The sequence below is a fragment of the Cyphellophora europaea genome (genome assembly GCF_000365145.1).
Source record: "Cyphellophora europaea CBS 101466 unplaced genomic scaffold supercont1.1, whole genome shotgun sequence".
NCBI lineage: Eukaryota > Fungi > Ascomycota > Eurotiomycetes > Chaetothyriales > Cyphellophoraceae > Cyphellophora > Cyphellophora europaea.
This window is the reverse complement of record NW_008481797.1, coordinates 1,224,941-1,238,280: the sequence shown is the minus strand read 5'-3', so window position 1 is coordinate 1,238,280 and position 13,340 is coordinate 1,224,941. Positions and strand designations below refer to the sequence as shown.

Genomic DNA, 13,340 nt, shown 5'->3' with positions numbered 1-13,340 from the left:
TTCAGTCGAATCGCACGACTATCGTCAGCGATGGCGGACCACGGAAGACATCTGGTGCATAGGTAAGTCCTTCGAACACACCATCTTTTGCTGCACGGGATACTAGCAGACCATGACAGTCACGCACACGAAGAGGATATTCCAGGAACAGTCAATCTACAGGCAGCTGGTCAGTCTCATTCCTAGCAGCACACTCTGCCTTACTAACGCTTCCCAGAGGGCGATGATACTGGATATGGGCAGGCCTTGTTCCCAGTCCCCGCCGAGGATCCCAACGATCCTTTACAGGTACGCGAGTGGTCAGATTACGCCTTCGTACCTCGATACTGACCAAACAATACAGTGGTCACCGTTCAAGAAGAATATGATTCTGATTATATGTGCCCTGTACTCATTCCTGGGCAACTCGGCGTTGCTCGGCCCAGCCGTCTACATCAGCATATACGCCGAGGAGTTCCAGATCACTCCTACGAAGGCGTCTGGGCTGGTGTCATATTCAAACCTTGCCTACGGATTCGGATCTCTGCTGCTGGTCCCCCTTTACCTCAAGATCGGCCGGCGCCCCGTGATGCTAGTGTCCATACTCGCGGTACGTTCCCGCTCAGCCGCTTCTGGCCCTTGCTAACATTCCTAAGTTCGCTGGAGGACTGATTGGGTGTTCTCAATGTCACACATTCCCCTCACTCATGGCTTGCCGCGTCATCCAGTCTTTTGGAGCGGGCGTTTGCGAGGCGTTACCGGTCCAGCTCGTCAACGACATCTACTTCATCCACGAACGAGGCAAGCGATTGGGGTATTATACCGTGGCTTTGTGCCTAGGAGCGACTGGCCCCATCTATGCCGGTTACATGCTGGCTGGTGGGTATTCGTGGAGACTCTTCTTCTATGTCGAATTCGCGTTCGCCATGGCACTTTTCATCATGGCTTTCTTCTTCGTTGAGGAGACGGCATATGATCGAGAGAAGATGAAGAGCATGCTTGGGTCAGCGACAATCGCAGGAAATGAGAAAGGTGCCGGTGCCGGGCTTGAGGAGATTCCCACCAACGCACCTGGCCGCAAATCTTTTGTGTCGACGTTGAAACCGTGGAGCCGGGTCTACGAGGGGCCGTTCATCATGGTCATGCTGCGATCTTTCACCTACTTCCTGGTGCCGTCTGTGTTCTGGGTCATTGCGACTTATGGTACGAAATTCCACGCTCACTTTATTACGCTTGCTAATATGACCGTTGCATAGGCATCAACATCGGCCTCGGAGCTCTTGCCTTCAACTACACGTTCCCTATACTCATCACGGCACCGCCGTATAATTGGTCGCCAAACAACTCTGGGTTAATTGCTGTTGGCACGGCGATTGGCTACTTTTTGGCCATTCCGTTCACCACATCCTCAGACCGTCTGGCCGCTCGGCTGACGAAAAAGAACAACATGATACGCGAGGCCGAGATGCGACTGGGCGTCCTCCTCATACCCCTACTGATCGGTCCGGCCAGCCTGATCCTCTACGGCTATACTGCACAAGACAAGCTGCATTGGATTGGCTACTTCGTCGCAACCGCGATGGGCGGGTGGCACTCATACTTCTTCTTCACCTTCACCCTCGCATATGCCGTCGATTCGTACACAGCCAATATTTCGGAGATGTTGATCGCGATGAATCTCGGCAAGCAGGCGATCTCGTTCGCGATGGGTATCTACCTGCTAGAATGGATTCTTGAGATTGGATATGTCAAGATGATCGGAGGTATCTTCTGTGGCGTCCTCGTCATCAACAATCTGGCCACGATCCTATTCATGATCTGGGGCAAGAAGATTCGGATTGCTACGTCGAGGACATGGTTGGCTAGGATGCACAGGCAGACAGCAGTTGCGGGAGAGTCCCACTGAAGACAAGAAAAAGCACACCTAACAGCCCCACAGTTCGCTGCCATCGTGCTCGTTCTGGATATAAGTGCTACCCCGACATCCGGGGCGCGAAAAAAATATACACAATCAAGTAGCTCAAATGTGTATGGAGTAGACTGAATCCCAATGGAAGGGCACCTCCAAGCAGGAAATGACCGAGATGGTGATACTTCTTCGGCCGTGAACAGGGATAGTAAGCCACAAAGTCGCTTCGCTGGGTGGTCCAGGCTGGCGAGAGCTGGGGCTGTTGGGGGGGTGAAGGCGGGGAGATGGGGTTTCTCCAACCACTGCACGCCCAATGTTGCCGGCGCCAAGGCTCTGCCCGAGCTACCAGAGCCTGGCCCAGCCTTGTGCCTCGTCCCCCCTCTTCGTCTCTTGCCGTCCTCATGCAGCGAACAGGTAATTCCATCCAAGTCGTGTCCGATTCGACCTAATTTGTCGTACTCGCTGCCATCCCCAATGGTCATTGTCTTCCCTGACGCCCAACATTCATCATCTGGACCGGAGATCGGCAAACACTGCTGCTCCACATTGGCTTTTTTCCGAGGCACACAGTACGCATACCTACTCTACCTAGTCACGAGCACGTCTGCAGGGTTCATCCGCAGCTCTGAGACCCCGGCTCGACAGATTCACGCTAGCTCCCTGTATCTTGTCTGGACCAGCGTTTTGTTTTCCGCAATGCACCTGTTCTGTGGTATCTTCATCTAACGACCATCGCTATCCTCTCGACGTCAGCCCCACCATCAACATGGTCCTCAGACAGTGCACCGTCTGTGGGCGTCGTTTCACCAAGACGGAGCACTTCAAGCGCCATGAACGATCACGTAAGTGGCTCTTACCCACCGCTTCTGGTTGGATACGGCTTACGGATATGATAGACACTCGTGAACGTCCATACCGCTGTTCGGTGTGCGACAAGGCCTTCTCTCGCAGGTATGACACCTACAGCCAAGAAAAGCCGTGAAGCTGACATAGTAGTGATGTTCTGTTCCGACATATGAAATGCCACACTCAGAAGACTGAGGGCGACGATCAACAGAAACCTGCGGAGAGAAGGAGCACTATTTCTGAAGGTGTCGCGCCCGTTCCCGCCCAGCCAAACCAGCAACCTCAATCAAAATCTCTCGACCAACCCACAAACGACAACAACCACCAGCCAAACTCGGGAATACCCCTGATGCAGATACTATCACCAAGCAACTATCTTGGCCCGCAAGAGAACGGCCTCCCTGCCGCTCGCGCCCGGCATGGCTCGATGGACATGCCTAGCTCCTACATCGATCCTCGCCAGAACCAGCACCGACAGGATCACATTTCTATCCCCGCCGACTGGGTCTCACACTCGCCGGTCAGTCAGATGAACAATCCGGCGAATCCTCATCGACAGTCGCCGTCTCAGAGAAGTGCTGACGCGTCAACGTTCGACACCAGCATGTCCGGATCACATCAACCTGCGCAGACGCCCCAATCTGATCTACCTCCTAACAGCTATGGCACGAATGCCCTGGACTGGCTGCCGCAAGGCAACATGGGCCAGGGAGACTTTCACGATCCTTTCCAAATGTGGTTGTTCCCTTCGTTGGGAGATCTCGATCAATCACCAGATTTTCTGCAAACCTACGGCACCGGCGCGACGCCAAACTTCTCGCTCCCGGAGCCAAAAGTCGGACCGGACGGGCAGCAAATCAGCCAGGAACGAACAAAGAACATCAATAAGGTGCCGCGGGAACGTTTCTCACGAGTCCAGAAATGCTGGGCGTCACGACCTCATCGATTACACCGCATGATGCCAAATCTGTGGCGCGACATCATTGGGCATCAAGTCGACAACCTCTTCTCAGACAGCTCGGAGAGCCCGCCACATCCTAAAGCCGGCTCGAATTGGGGTCTCGATGCTGACTGTAGGTATCGCCTGCGCGATGCCTTTCGTACACCAGCGCCATCAGCCCTCCACTCTCCGCGGATTCAGTCCATCACACCCTTCGAACCCATGATGAACAACGACTCCAGCATTTTCCCACCCGCCGAAATCCTCGACATCGCCATGGGTCTCTTCTTCCGCCACTTCCATCCGACTGTGCCATTCATCCACGTTCCCACCTTCTCCGTCAACAACACACCCTCACCCCTCCTGTTCGTCATTTGCCTTATCGGCCTAAGCATCCTCGGAACCACAGGCGCCACCCGCTTCGTTTCCCGCATGTTTCCTTCATTCCTGCAACGAGTCAGCGCCGACCTTGCCGCCTGCACCTCCGGCACCGCCACATCGCCGCAGCAGCTCACGTACCTGGCAACCGCGCTCCTAACATTACACCTCGCGGCCATGACCGGCGACAAAGACACCATCGCACAATCGCAAATGCTCTACGTCAGCACGCTGGCCTTGATGCAGCAAAATGGCCTCTTCTCCGCCTGTGACGGTGGCGACCTAAATGCCCTCATCTCCGACCTCCACGACTCCGAACACCACTGGAAAGCGTGGTCACGCATTGAATCCACGAAACGCCTGATCCTCAGCACCCTCGCCCTCGACTCCTGGTACGGTGCGCTCCTCTTCCGGGCCCCCATTGTGCGCTCCGAGGCGGTCAAGCTCTACGCGCCTTGTGCCGAACCCCTCTTCCAAGCCAAGTCCGCCACGCAATTCCAGTCCCTCATCCGCGGTGGCAAGCTCACCACAGCACCGACCTTCCAAATCTCCGACCTGCACGCCAACCCCACTCCGCCATCCTCGCCCCTCGGTTTCCTCGGCTCCTCCACGCTCCTCGCCCTCCTCCAAATCCAAAGCCAAGAAACCTACCACCGCCTCATGCCCGCCGACCCCCTCTCCCTCGGCAGCTTGATTCCCTGGCAACTCTACGCCTCGGACCTCAAAGCCCGCTCCCTCATCCCCGCTGTGCTCGGCGCCAGCGCGCTCTGCGGTCCCACCGCGCCCCCACCTCATCACGACACCAACACCCTCGTCCTCTGGCACGCTCTGTGCAACTCCCTCCTCGCCGACTTCCGCATGTTCGAACTCGCGGCCGGCCGCCACGGCGCAGGCCCCGCAACCGGCGCCCTCGAGAGCATCAGCGCGTGGACGCAGACGCCCAGCGCCCGCCGTGCCGTCGTGCACGCCGCGCAGACGCATCGCCTCATGGAGCGCCGCCGCGTCAGCGACCACGTCAGCGTCGGCAGCGTCGTCGCCGTCTTCGGCGGCGCCCTCGTCCTGGGCCTCTACCTCTTCATGGTACCCCAGGCCAGCAACCACGCGAATCGCACCACCGTTGAGCTCGCCGACGTCGACATCGACTGGGCCGAGCTGGGCGAGTTGGGCTTCACCGATGACTCTTTGGGCAGTGGTGGTGGGGGAGAAGGGTGGCAGCACTCGACGGCCGGGGGCGGCGCGGCGCAAGGCAATCACGACGGCGGCACCACGGGCGGAGCGGATCCGAGCCCCGTGGCGCATTTCGTGCGCTATGGTGGCACCGTGGCGTTGAATGGCGTGCCGCACCAGGGCGGCTATGAGAGCGCGCGCAGGGTCTTGTTGGACTTTGCGAATCTGATGGATGGCATTAGTGGCAGGAAGCTGCGCACGTTCACGCAGGTGCTGCATATCATGAGCGATGATTTGATGAATGTGGATGCTGGGCTGTGAGGGGTACTGTAGATAGGCAGGCATGCGGCGGGGAGGGCGAGGTGGTGGGTGCTCGGAGTCTGTGGAATCTGTGGGACGATCCTAGGGGGGTACCACTGTCATTGCGGGATGGGGTTTTGGATTATGCACCCGACGGGACCGAACATGCTAGATTGGTCGCTTGGGTAGGAACGATAGTCAGGCTGCAGATCAGGCCCAAGGCGTCCAGGTGGAGGAGGCAAAGTCACGAAAACAGCTGAGACTGTTTACACGTATACTATGCGGATGGCTCATAACTTCTGTCCAAAATATTCACATCTTCAAGACATTTTCCCTCCGGGTTCATACAATGTTCGTTACGTACTGCTAGAAAGATTCGCCTGAACATATTCCTTCTCCGTAAGACCGTGGTGCTCAACGGCTTCGATTGTCTGCGCCGTCTTCATGCTCGTACGGTTCGTGGTATACTTGACACCGTGTAGCGTGGGTGGTATCGGCTGAGAGTAGAGCATTGCTCTGTGAGATTCGCGACATCCGAGGTGTGGCGATTGGTTGGCAAGGAGACCGTTGGGTTGGAGGCTGTTGCCTCCTCGTGAGGCGATTTGCGGCTCTTTCGTGGTCACCAGATTGATTGCAGCATTCTGGTCTCGCTGCAAGCTGTCAACGAGGAGTCCAGAGCCTCTGAATCTGGCAGTGCACCTAAAGAAGGTATTCAGAGGTTTGTGCTGAGATATACATATACAGACGATGTGCGCTGGCTGACCCTGGATTGTGAGGTGACTTTTATCGACAAAATGGCCGAAACAGCTGCCATTGAAGCTATGCAAGACAATCTGGAGGACTGATGGTCGTCTGCACGCTGCCTTCTATTGATCTTAGTGTAGTAAGCCGGCCCATGGTCTGAAACCCAGGATAACCTTTCACTTCGCCTTAGTTTCTGCCAGTAGATTGCCAAAATACTCCTTTTGCTCTTCAGCGAGCCTGCCCTGTGCATCACTGATGATCGTCATGACCAGACTGTAGTTGTTGAAAAGGAAGCGAGGGCGCTTGCTTGTGTCACCGGCACCTTTAGAGAGCTTCGCCATCAACGACTGATATTCCGTGCGTAAACGGCCGAGGCTGTTCGACAATGGCTCGTCGTCCCCTGCATCTCTACTGAGAGATAGAATGCCGTGCAAAAACTGGCCAAATCGCTGCGTGATGGCATGAGGTGCGACCGACGCTTTACTAGCATCGCCCCCGACTAGACTGAAGGCAGCGGCCGCGCCACGGTTGCCAGACGTGGGCACTTTCTTTAGCGATTCGCAGTGTTGATCCATTGCCTGCTGGAAACGAGGCCATAGCAAGATATTAGTATAATTGATGTACGAGTCGGCTCCCGGCACTTTTCTCTTCTGCAGCTCGAACGCAAAATGTTGGTTGAGACGAACACAGATGAGAATACCCAGACAGTCAGTAGTGGTCTCGATCAGACTTTTGGTGAGGCTGTGGCCGAGAGCGAACGTAGGCTGGAAGGTCTCCTCAACCTTTCTCGTTACTTGTTGATATGATGCTGTAGAGAACATCTCCGATGCTACAGCATACTCTGCCGTGACGTTGTCGACCAAGGCTTGATTGAAGTGTCGAAACGGTACCTCCAAGTAGTGCGCGGTCTTGCTATCTTCCGCAAGATATGATGGGATGACAGAGTCGTTCTTAGATTTAATTACCTCTGCTCGTTTGCCTATGCTAAAGTTGTCATGCTGTTGCTGTGAGGTTTTGCCGGCACCCAGCATCGACCGCTTTGGCGCAGAGGGCTCGACGCCGATCAGATCATTCTGGTCAATCGTGTGCAAGGGCAGTTTCTGGAGCGCTTGCTGATATCGACCAAAATTACTGCTATAGTACCACTTCACCGTGTTGATGTAAGCTTGGCCGATCTCTTCAAAAAGAATAGGATGATTGCGAGCGAGGAAAGGGAAGAGCTCTTTATGTCGAATAAAGCTCTGATGCTGGATCAACTGAGCATTGACGTTTGGAGAACGGATTGCCTTGATTTGCGCGACAACATAGTCCCGTATACGTTCTACAGCCTTGGCCTTGAGATCTTCGAGAAGAGGTTTCACGTCCTCAAGAGCCTTCACCGGGCCCTGCTCGCTTTTCTTCCGCTCGAGAATTTTAGAACGGGCCTCAACCTCAGCCAAGGCTTTCATAAAGGTGTCATCGATCGGCCCTTCTGCTACGGCTCGGACGGTGGTGGGTGAGATGCTAACGTCCTCGACAGCAGGACCGAGTAGCTTTTCGACCTGCCTCCGGTTCTCGAGACGTGCATTGAGCTGAACCGACCGCTCCTGTAGATTCTCAATCTCTGCTGAGACCTGACCAAGCTCGGCTTGAAAGGTGACAAGGTTGGATTCGACATTATTTAGCACGTCGTCGGATTCTGAGATCGATTTATGGAAATCCTCGAACACTTGCCGCTTGTCTTTTGCGCGTGTCGATGGTGTGGAAGAAGGAGGCTTCTGGGGAAGCTCCTGATCCACAAATGCCTGCAGGCTCAAGCCGCCAAAGTCAATGTTCTCCTTCTCTTCATCGATGTCCGCTCTATCGAGCCCTCTCTGCGTCCTGTTCAAATCGTCCTCGCTACCGAGCTTAAGGATATCCCGAAGAACCAGAGTGGGATCTCGCACGTTCGGAGGCGGCTTCTGTTCATATCTCAGAGCAGATCCATTGACAGCTTTGGTTGGAGAGCTCAGGGACACAGATGAGGTGTTTGTGCTCAAGTCTAGAGAGACATTGGACCGACTTGGACTAAGCCCGGGACGGGGCCGTGTAGCAGGCGCAAGATGGGATGTCCGCCTGGGTGCAGGTGAAGGATAACGATTGGGGGTGGTTCCGCCAGCAGGTGTGGACTGGCCAGAGAATCGGTCCAGCCACATTCTCTACCAGTTTCAAGTCATGGACAGCACTAGGTAGCCGACAAACTGTCGACACGGTGCTCACATGCTGTCCACTCGCAGGCGCGGCATGCTGATGCTTGGCATGCCAAGTCCCATGACCGTTCCGGGTTTAGTCTCTGCTTAACACAGCACAGGTCACTGGCCGCCGATGCCCCGCACAGTGGTGGGCTGCACAAGATTCTGAATGAACCTGTTCGCCTTCTCCTCTTTGGCTTCTAGATTTTCAGTCCCAACTCCCCCTTCCATTGTTTCCCAGGTTTAGTGTCGCAGTCTCGACATTCCTGGTACTCGCCTACAACAGCTCTTCATCTCATCTATCTTTCACACTTATCTTTTACCCCGCTCAAACTCATCACCATGGCGGAGAACAATGATGCGCAGGTAAGTCAGGAATCTCCAACCGTGGGCGCCTATCGCAGACGCCTACTGCTACAGAGCATGCGCTGACTGCTGTGCCATAGCATGAGCATACCTTCGAGTCGGCTGATGCCGGTGCCTCGGCCACCTTTCCCATGCAGTGCTCTGCCTTGAGGAAGAACGGCCACGTCGTCATCAAGGGTCGTCCCTGCAAGATCGTCGAAATGTCCACCTCCAAGACTGGCAAGCACGGCCACGCCAAAGTCCACTTGGTCGCCATCGACATCTTCACCGGCAAGAAGTTGGAAGATCTTTCTCCCTCCACCCACAACATGGATGTCCCCAACGTCAGCCGTCGCGAATTCCAGCTCGTGAGTGCGCTCTCTGAACAATACTGCATGTGTACTCAACTGCGTCTAGCTCGATATCACCGATGATGATTTCCTTTCCCTCATGGATGACTCCGGCAACACCAAGGACGATGTCAAGCTCCCCGATGGCGATCTTGGTGATAGAATTAAGAAGATGGTCGATGATGGCAAGGACGTCAGTAAGTACAATCGCAGTCGTTGCGTATGGTTCCCACACTCACAATCTCGAAGATGTCATTGTCATGGCCGCCATGGGTGAAGAGCTCGCCATGGACGCCAAGGAGGCTCCCAAGGGCTCCTAAGTCACTCGCCCGCCACTCGTCCGGCTGCTCACGAATCAATCACGATACGAGGTTTACGATACACACAGCAAGCTGCAACGATTTTTCGGTGCTTTTTCCTCGAATCTAACCCCAAAAGTGGCCCCAGCGCGTTCTAGCGGGCTTTTGCAGACCGGTTTTCTAGATGCTCCATGGTACGGAATGGAGTAAACGAATGCGACAACGCAATGTCGCCCGTTCAGGGCGCTTCATGCAAGATCAAACGGCATTGTGGGAATTTCTTGACCTTTTGCATTTTGGTAGATAGCCCTGCCCTCTACAATGGGGCCGGATATCCGCCATACCAATACCACACATTTGCCGCAGCCTTTTCATAGATAGCCACAACCCGTAGATTGGTCAACGGTCTGCTAAGCACCTCTGCACAGCGCTGGACATACGACTCAGTCCAGACCCATAGAGTCTTGGCATATGCTAGTCTGGTTGCCTCGTTTTGCCTCGCAATCAATGATTTCTACCTAACGCTTCACTCGCCTTGCTCGGTGAATCTCGACCTGCCGTATTCCCATTTTCGAGCATTACCCTCAGCACACCCTTTCATGGTTACATCTTGCCAGCGCAACATGCCAACACTGAATTCAAACCAAGTCCTCTCTGCGCCCCGCAAAGACTCTCCCCTCAACTCCAGACTGAGCCTTTCACGCAACAAACACAAGTATCGCTTCTAGTTTCCGGATTCCAAATCAGAATCCATGCAATCCGAACCTCACTTTGCCGAGCAACTGAAAAAACAAGCACTCCTAAGAGCAACACAAATCCTGCTTCCCACTCACAATAATGAGAACCCCCTCCCCTCCTCCCTCCTCATACCTCAACAACGCCCCCACCCCGGGCCGCCATATCCTCCCCTGCGAGCAATGCGGCTCTACCGACTTTCAGATCGACGCCGGGCTAACGTTCTGCACCAATGGTCACGAGCAGCGCCGCGGGTTGGCGGAGGGGGAGGATGAAAACGACTGGAATAAGAGAGGGGGCAAGCTGCATCGGGACACGGTCAAAGACGCGAAGAAGGGGAAGGCTGCTGCTGGTGCTGGGAGGGTTTTGAGGGGGAGGAAGGCGGCGGAGGAGTGGGCGAAGGGGATGGGGGGTGTTTGTTGGGGGGTTGGGTGGGGGGTGGGGAGGGGTTTGGGGTTTCTGGAGGAAGGCGAGGACGGAGCGTCTGTGGATGTAGAGGGCGGAAAGACGAAGTCAGCTGGGGATGAGTTCTGGAGTATCGTGCGAGGGCTTTGGGCGATGAGGCTGGGTGAGTTGGCGGAACAGTGGGATGCAAAGGCCGGCATGGAACTTGAGGATACGGACGCTACGGAGGCGGAGGTGTCTGTGGACACAGATACGGAGCAGCAGGATCCGACAGAGAACCAGCAGAAGCCTCGGTACCTGCGCTCGGCACCAAAGCTCATTGATACGGTCGCTGTCAATTACCTGGCCCTGCTGCTCTTGCGGCGGCCCTTGAGTCTCAATACGCTCCTCGGCTGGCTGCAAACGGAGACGGTGCCGTATGTTCGCGCCATCCGACATGTCGCACCGGTGCTTAGAGATCGTCTGCCGCCAGAATACCACCTCTCGCTCGACACTTACACTATTTTGCGGCCAGACGAGCTACAGCTTGCCATGCACCGCAACGCCAGACATTACATTACACGCTTTGGGCTGGCGCTTCCGCCACTCAACTGGCCACCACTGCTGCTCGAGTGGATCGAAGCGCTGGCACTCCCCATGCAGGTGTACGGCATGGTGAAGCGGTTGAACGACATCTGTGGCTTCAGCTTCGCGTACCAGAGCAGTAGGGGCGGGAGACGAAGCGCTACCAGCTACCCTGAGGCGCAGCTCATGGCGCTGCTAGTCGTGGCGGTGAAGCTGCTGTTTCCGTTCGATGCTGCCAGCGTGAAGCGATATGCGCGGTCGGCGACGGAGCAGAGTCTGGTGGTGTTGGACTGGCGCAAGTGGCTTGAGGCGAAGGAGTGGTTTGATGTCACTGTTGAGCAGGGTAGGGAGCAGGCGTTGGTGCCTGGAAAGGAGATGGAGATCAAGGATGTGGATGTGATGGGGATGGGCGGGGAGGAGTTGGATGCGTACATGGACTGGTATCAGGGGATGTGGATGAGCGAGAAGGTGGAAGCAGATGCGGTAGGTGTGCAGAGTGAGATTCTGGCAATGTTCCCGACGACGCAGCTGCACACTGACGATAAAGTGGAGCAGACTAGGAGGAGGGAGGCCCGGGTGAAGGGTCTCAGAGAAGAAAGGGTGAAGATGATGCTGGGGGACTTGAAGAGGCGGAAGGTCGTCACGGACGAGCAGGAGCAAGAGCTGCAGGCAGGGCAGGATGAGACCCAGCGCAAGATACTCCGGCCAGGGATGGCATACCAGGTCTTCCTGGCGGTGGGCGATCTGCAGGGTGTGGCGAAGACATTCCATCAAGAGGCCGCGGACACCGCATGTCTGGACATTAGAGGCCTGCTGAGAGCCGTCAACAAAGTCGAGACCATCATTGACGGATGGCGGAGGGAGCAGAAGCGAGAGCAAGTCTTCGGCGAGAGTCCCGTCTTGAATGTCGACCTCAATGAGGAGGCATTGCAAGAGGATGTTGCATGACCATGATATACCCTGTATAACACACTCTGATAGCGTTCCAGCGAGCTTTGAATGCATTTCAACCCTTCCATTTCTCAACCTGGCCTCCACTCTCTACCCAGTCTTTCCAGCTACCAGGGTACTCGCCCGTCTGACCACCAAACGCAGCCTGTTGAGCCAGCCTCGCCGCCGCCTTGCTCCGCACACCGGCTTTGCAGAAGAAGACGACTTCATCATCCTTCCCTGGGCGCTCAAAACCAAACTTATCCTCGAACTCCTCGGGGGAGAGGAAAAAGGCGTCTGGAGAGGTTGTGACGGGGATGTTTTTCGAGGTGGGTATGGTGCCGGTCTCGAGTAGTTCTCCGGGCTCGCGCACATCGATGATGATGCGCTTCGGCTCCGGGGCGGAGGAGAATTCTTGCATGTCGGCGAAATTGTAGAGCGTGCTGGGCTTGAGTTCGGACTCAACAGCCGGGGCTTCTTTTCGGAGGTAGGAGCTGCTGCTCAGGTATCGAATAGTCCGCGGCAATGTGCTCCGTATGGCGATGGGTGAGGTTTTGCATCTGCTTGCCAATGAAGAAGCTGGGGACCGAAGGAAGGGTGCTGTTTGCGCGGCCGCGGCGCGCGAGAGCGTCTGGATTAGCCGTTTCGAAGACATCACTTGGGCAATCTATCAGATCAGTAGCAGAACCTGTATTTAATTCAAGCTCTCATGTGGGATAGTGGCTGCGTAGAGATGTTGATGTTGGGCAGTTCGGACTTTGGACCCCAGGTTCTGACGTCAGAAACGTACCTCGGATGGCGCTCTCCTTTACCTGGCGCGACGCGTCTTAGCTACCTAAAGGTACCAGGTACTGAACTCGCTTGCAACGCGTTTGCTATCTATGGCTTGCCTAACAAATGCACACAGATCCGGAAGAGCATGCCTGTCATTTTTGTATGCTCTACAATGGCTCGATCACCGCCTTTACCAGCCCATCTTGCAAGTCGGCCCACTTGGGGTTCACTGATGCGTTCTCAAAGTGGCAGTGAATACAGCGTGCAGCAACGTCGTGGTACAGAGGTAGTACTCGATCCTCGGCATCGTCCAGCCATCGATGCGCTAGCGACAGTCTGCTGTAACAATCACTCCAGGCAGCAGTGTTGACGTTTTGTGCGTACTCTTCAATGATGCAAAGTTCCCAGAGTTCCAAGAGGGTGATACCCAGCTCTAGCAAAACGATTCGGGCTCCTCGCTGCGAT

The 13,340-nt window shown here is 55.5% G+C and overlaps 6 protein-coding genes across 6 annotated transcripts; 4 read left to right on the top strand and 2 right to left on the bottom strand.

Moving 5' to 3' along the window:
- Nucleotides 1-30: 30 nt before the first annotated feature.
- Nucleotides 31-1,885, top strand: HMPREF1541_00445 (uncharacterized protein; the record flags this gene model as incomplete). Its single annotated transcript, XM_008712751.1, has 6 exons — nucleotides 31-62; nucleotides 120-169; nucleotides 218-288; nucleotides 344-589; nucleotides 636-1,182; nucleotides 1,236-1,885. The coding sequence occupies 6 exons, from the start codon at nucleotides 31-33 to the stop codon at nucleotides 1,883-1,885; spliced, it is 1,596 nt and encodes a 531-aa protein (XP_008710973.1).
- Nucleotides 1,886-2,654: 769 nt separating this feature from the next.
- HMPREF1541_00444 (uncharacterized protein) lies at nucleotides 2,655-5,540 on the top strand (the record flags this gene model as incomplete). The annotated part of the gene is made up of 4 exons (XM_008712750.1): nucleotides 2,655-2,730; nucleotides 2,785-2,839; nucleotides 2,885-5,241; nucleotides 5,299-5,540. The coding sequence occupies 4 exons, from the start codon at nucleotides 2,655-2,657 to the stop codon at nucleotides 5,538-5,540; spliced, it is 2,730 nt and encodes a 909-aa protein (XP_008710972.1).
- An 899-nt stretch (nucleotides 5,541-6,439) lies between these two features.
- HMPREF1541_00443 (uncharacterized protein) lies at nucleotides 6,440-8,437 on the bottom strand (the record flags this gene model as incomplete). The annotated part of the gene is made up of 1 exon (XM_008712749.1): nucleotides 6,440-8,437. One exon carries the CDS (start codon nucleotides 8,435-8,437, stop codon nucleotides 6,440-6,442), a length of 1,998 nt encoding a protein of 665 aa, XP_008710971.1.
- A 378-nt stretch (nucleotides 8,438-8,815) lies between these two features.
- HMPREF1541_00442 (eukaryotic translation initiation factor 5A) lies at nucleotides 8,816-9,488 on the top strand (the record flags this gene model as incomplete). Its single annotated transcript, XM_008712748.1, has 4 exons — nucleotides 8,816-8,839; nucleotides 8,920-9,186; nucleotides 9,236-9,365; nucleotides 9,418-9,488. 4 exons carry the CDS (start codon nucleotides 8,816-8,818, stop codon nucleotides 9,486-9,488), a joined length of 492 nt encoding a protein of 163 aa, XP_008710970.1.
- Nucleotides 9,489-10,304: 816 nt separating this feature from the next.
- Nucleotides 10,305-12,119, top strand: HMPREF1541_00441 (uncharacterized protein; the record flags this gene model as incomplete). The annotated part of the gene is made up of 1 exon (XM_008712747.1): nucleotides 10,305-12,119. The coding sequence occupies one exon, from the start codon at nucleotides 10,305-10,307 to the stop codon at nucleotides 12,117-12,119; it is 1,815 nt and encodes a 604-aa protein (XP_008710969.1).
- A 58-nt stretch (nucleotides 12,120-12,177) lies between these two features.
- HMPREF1541_00440 (uncharacterized protein) lies at nucleotides 12,178-12,756 on the bottom strand (the record flags this gene model as incomplete). The annotated part of the gene is made up of 1 exon (XM_008712746.1): nucleotides 12,178-12,756. One exon carries the CDS (start codon nucleotides 12,754-12,756, stop codon nucleotides 12,178-12,180), a length of 579 nt encoding a protein of 192 aa, XP_008710968.1.
- Nucleotides 12,757-13,340: the final 584 nt, after the last annotated feature.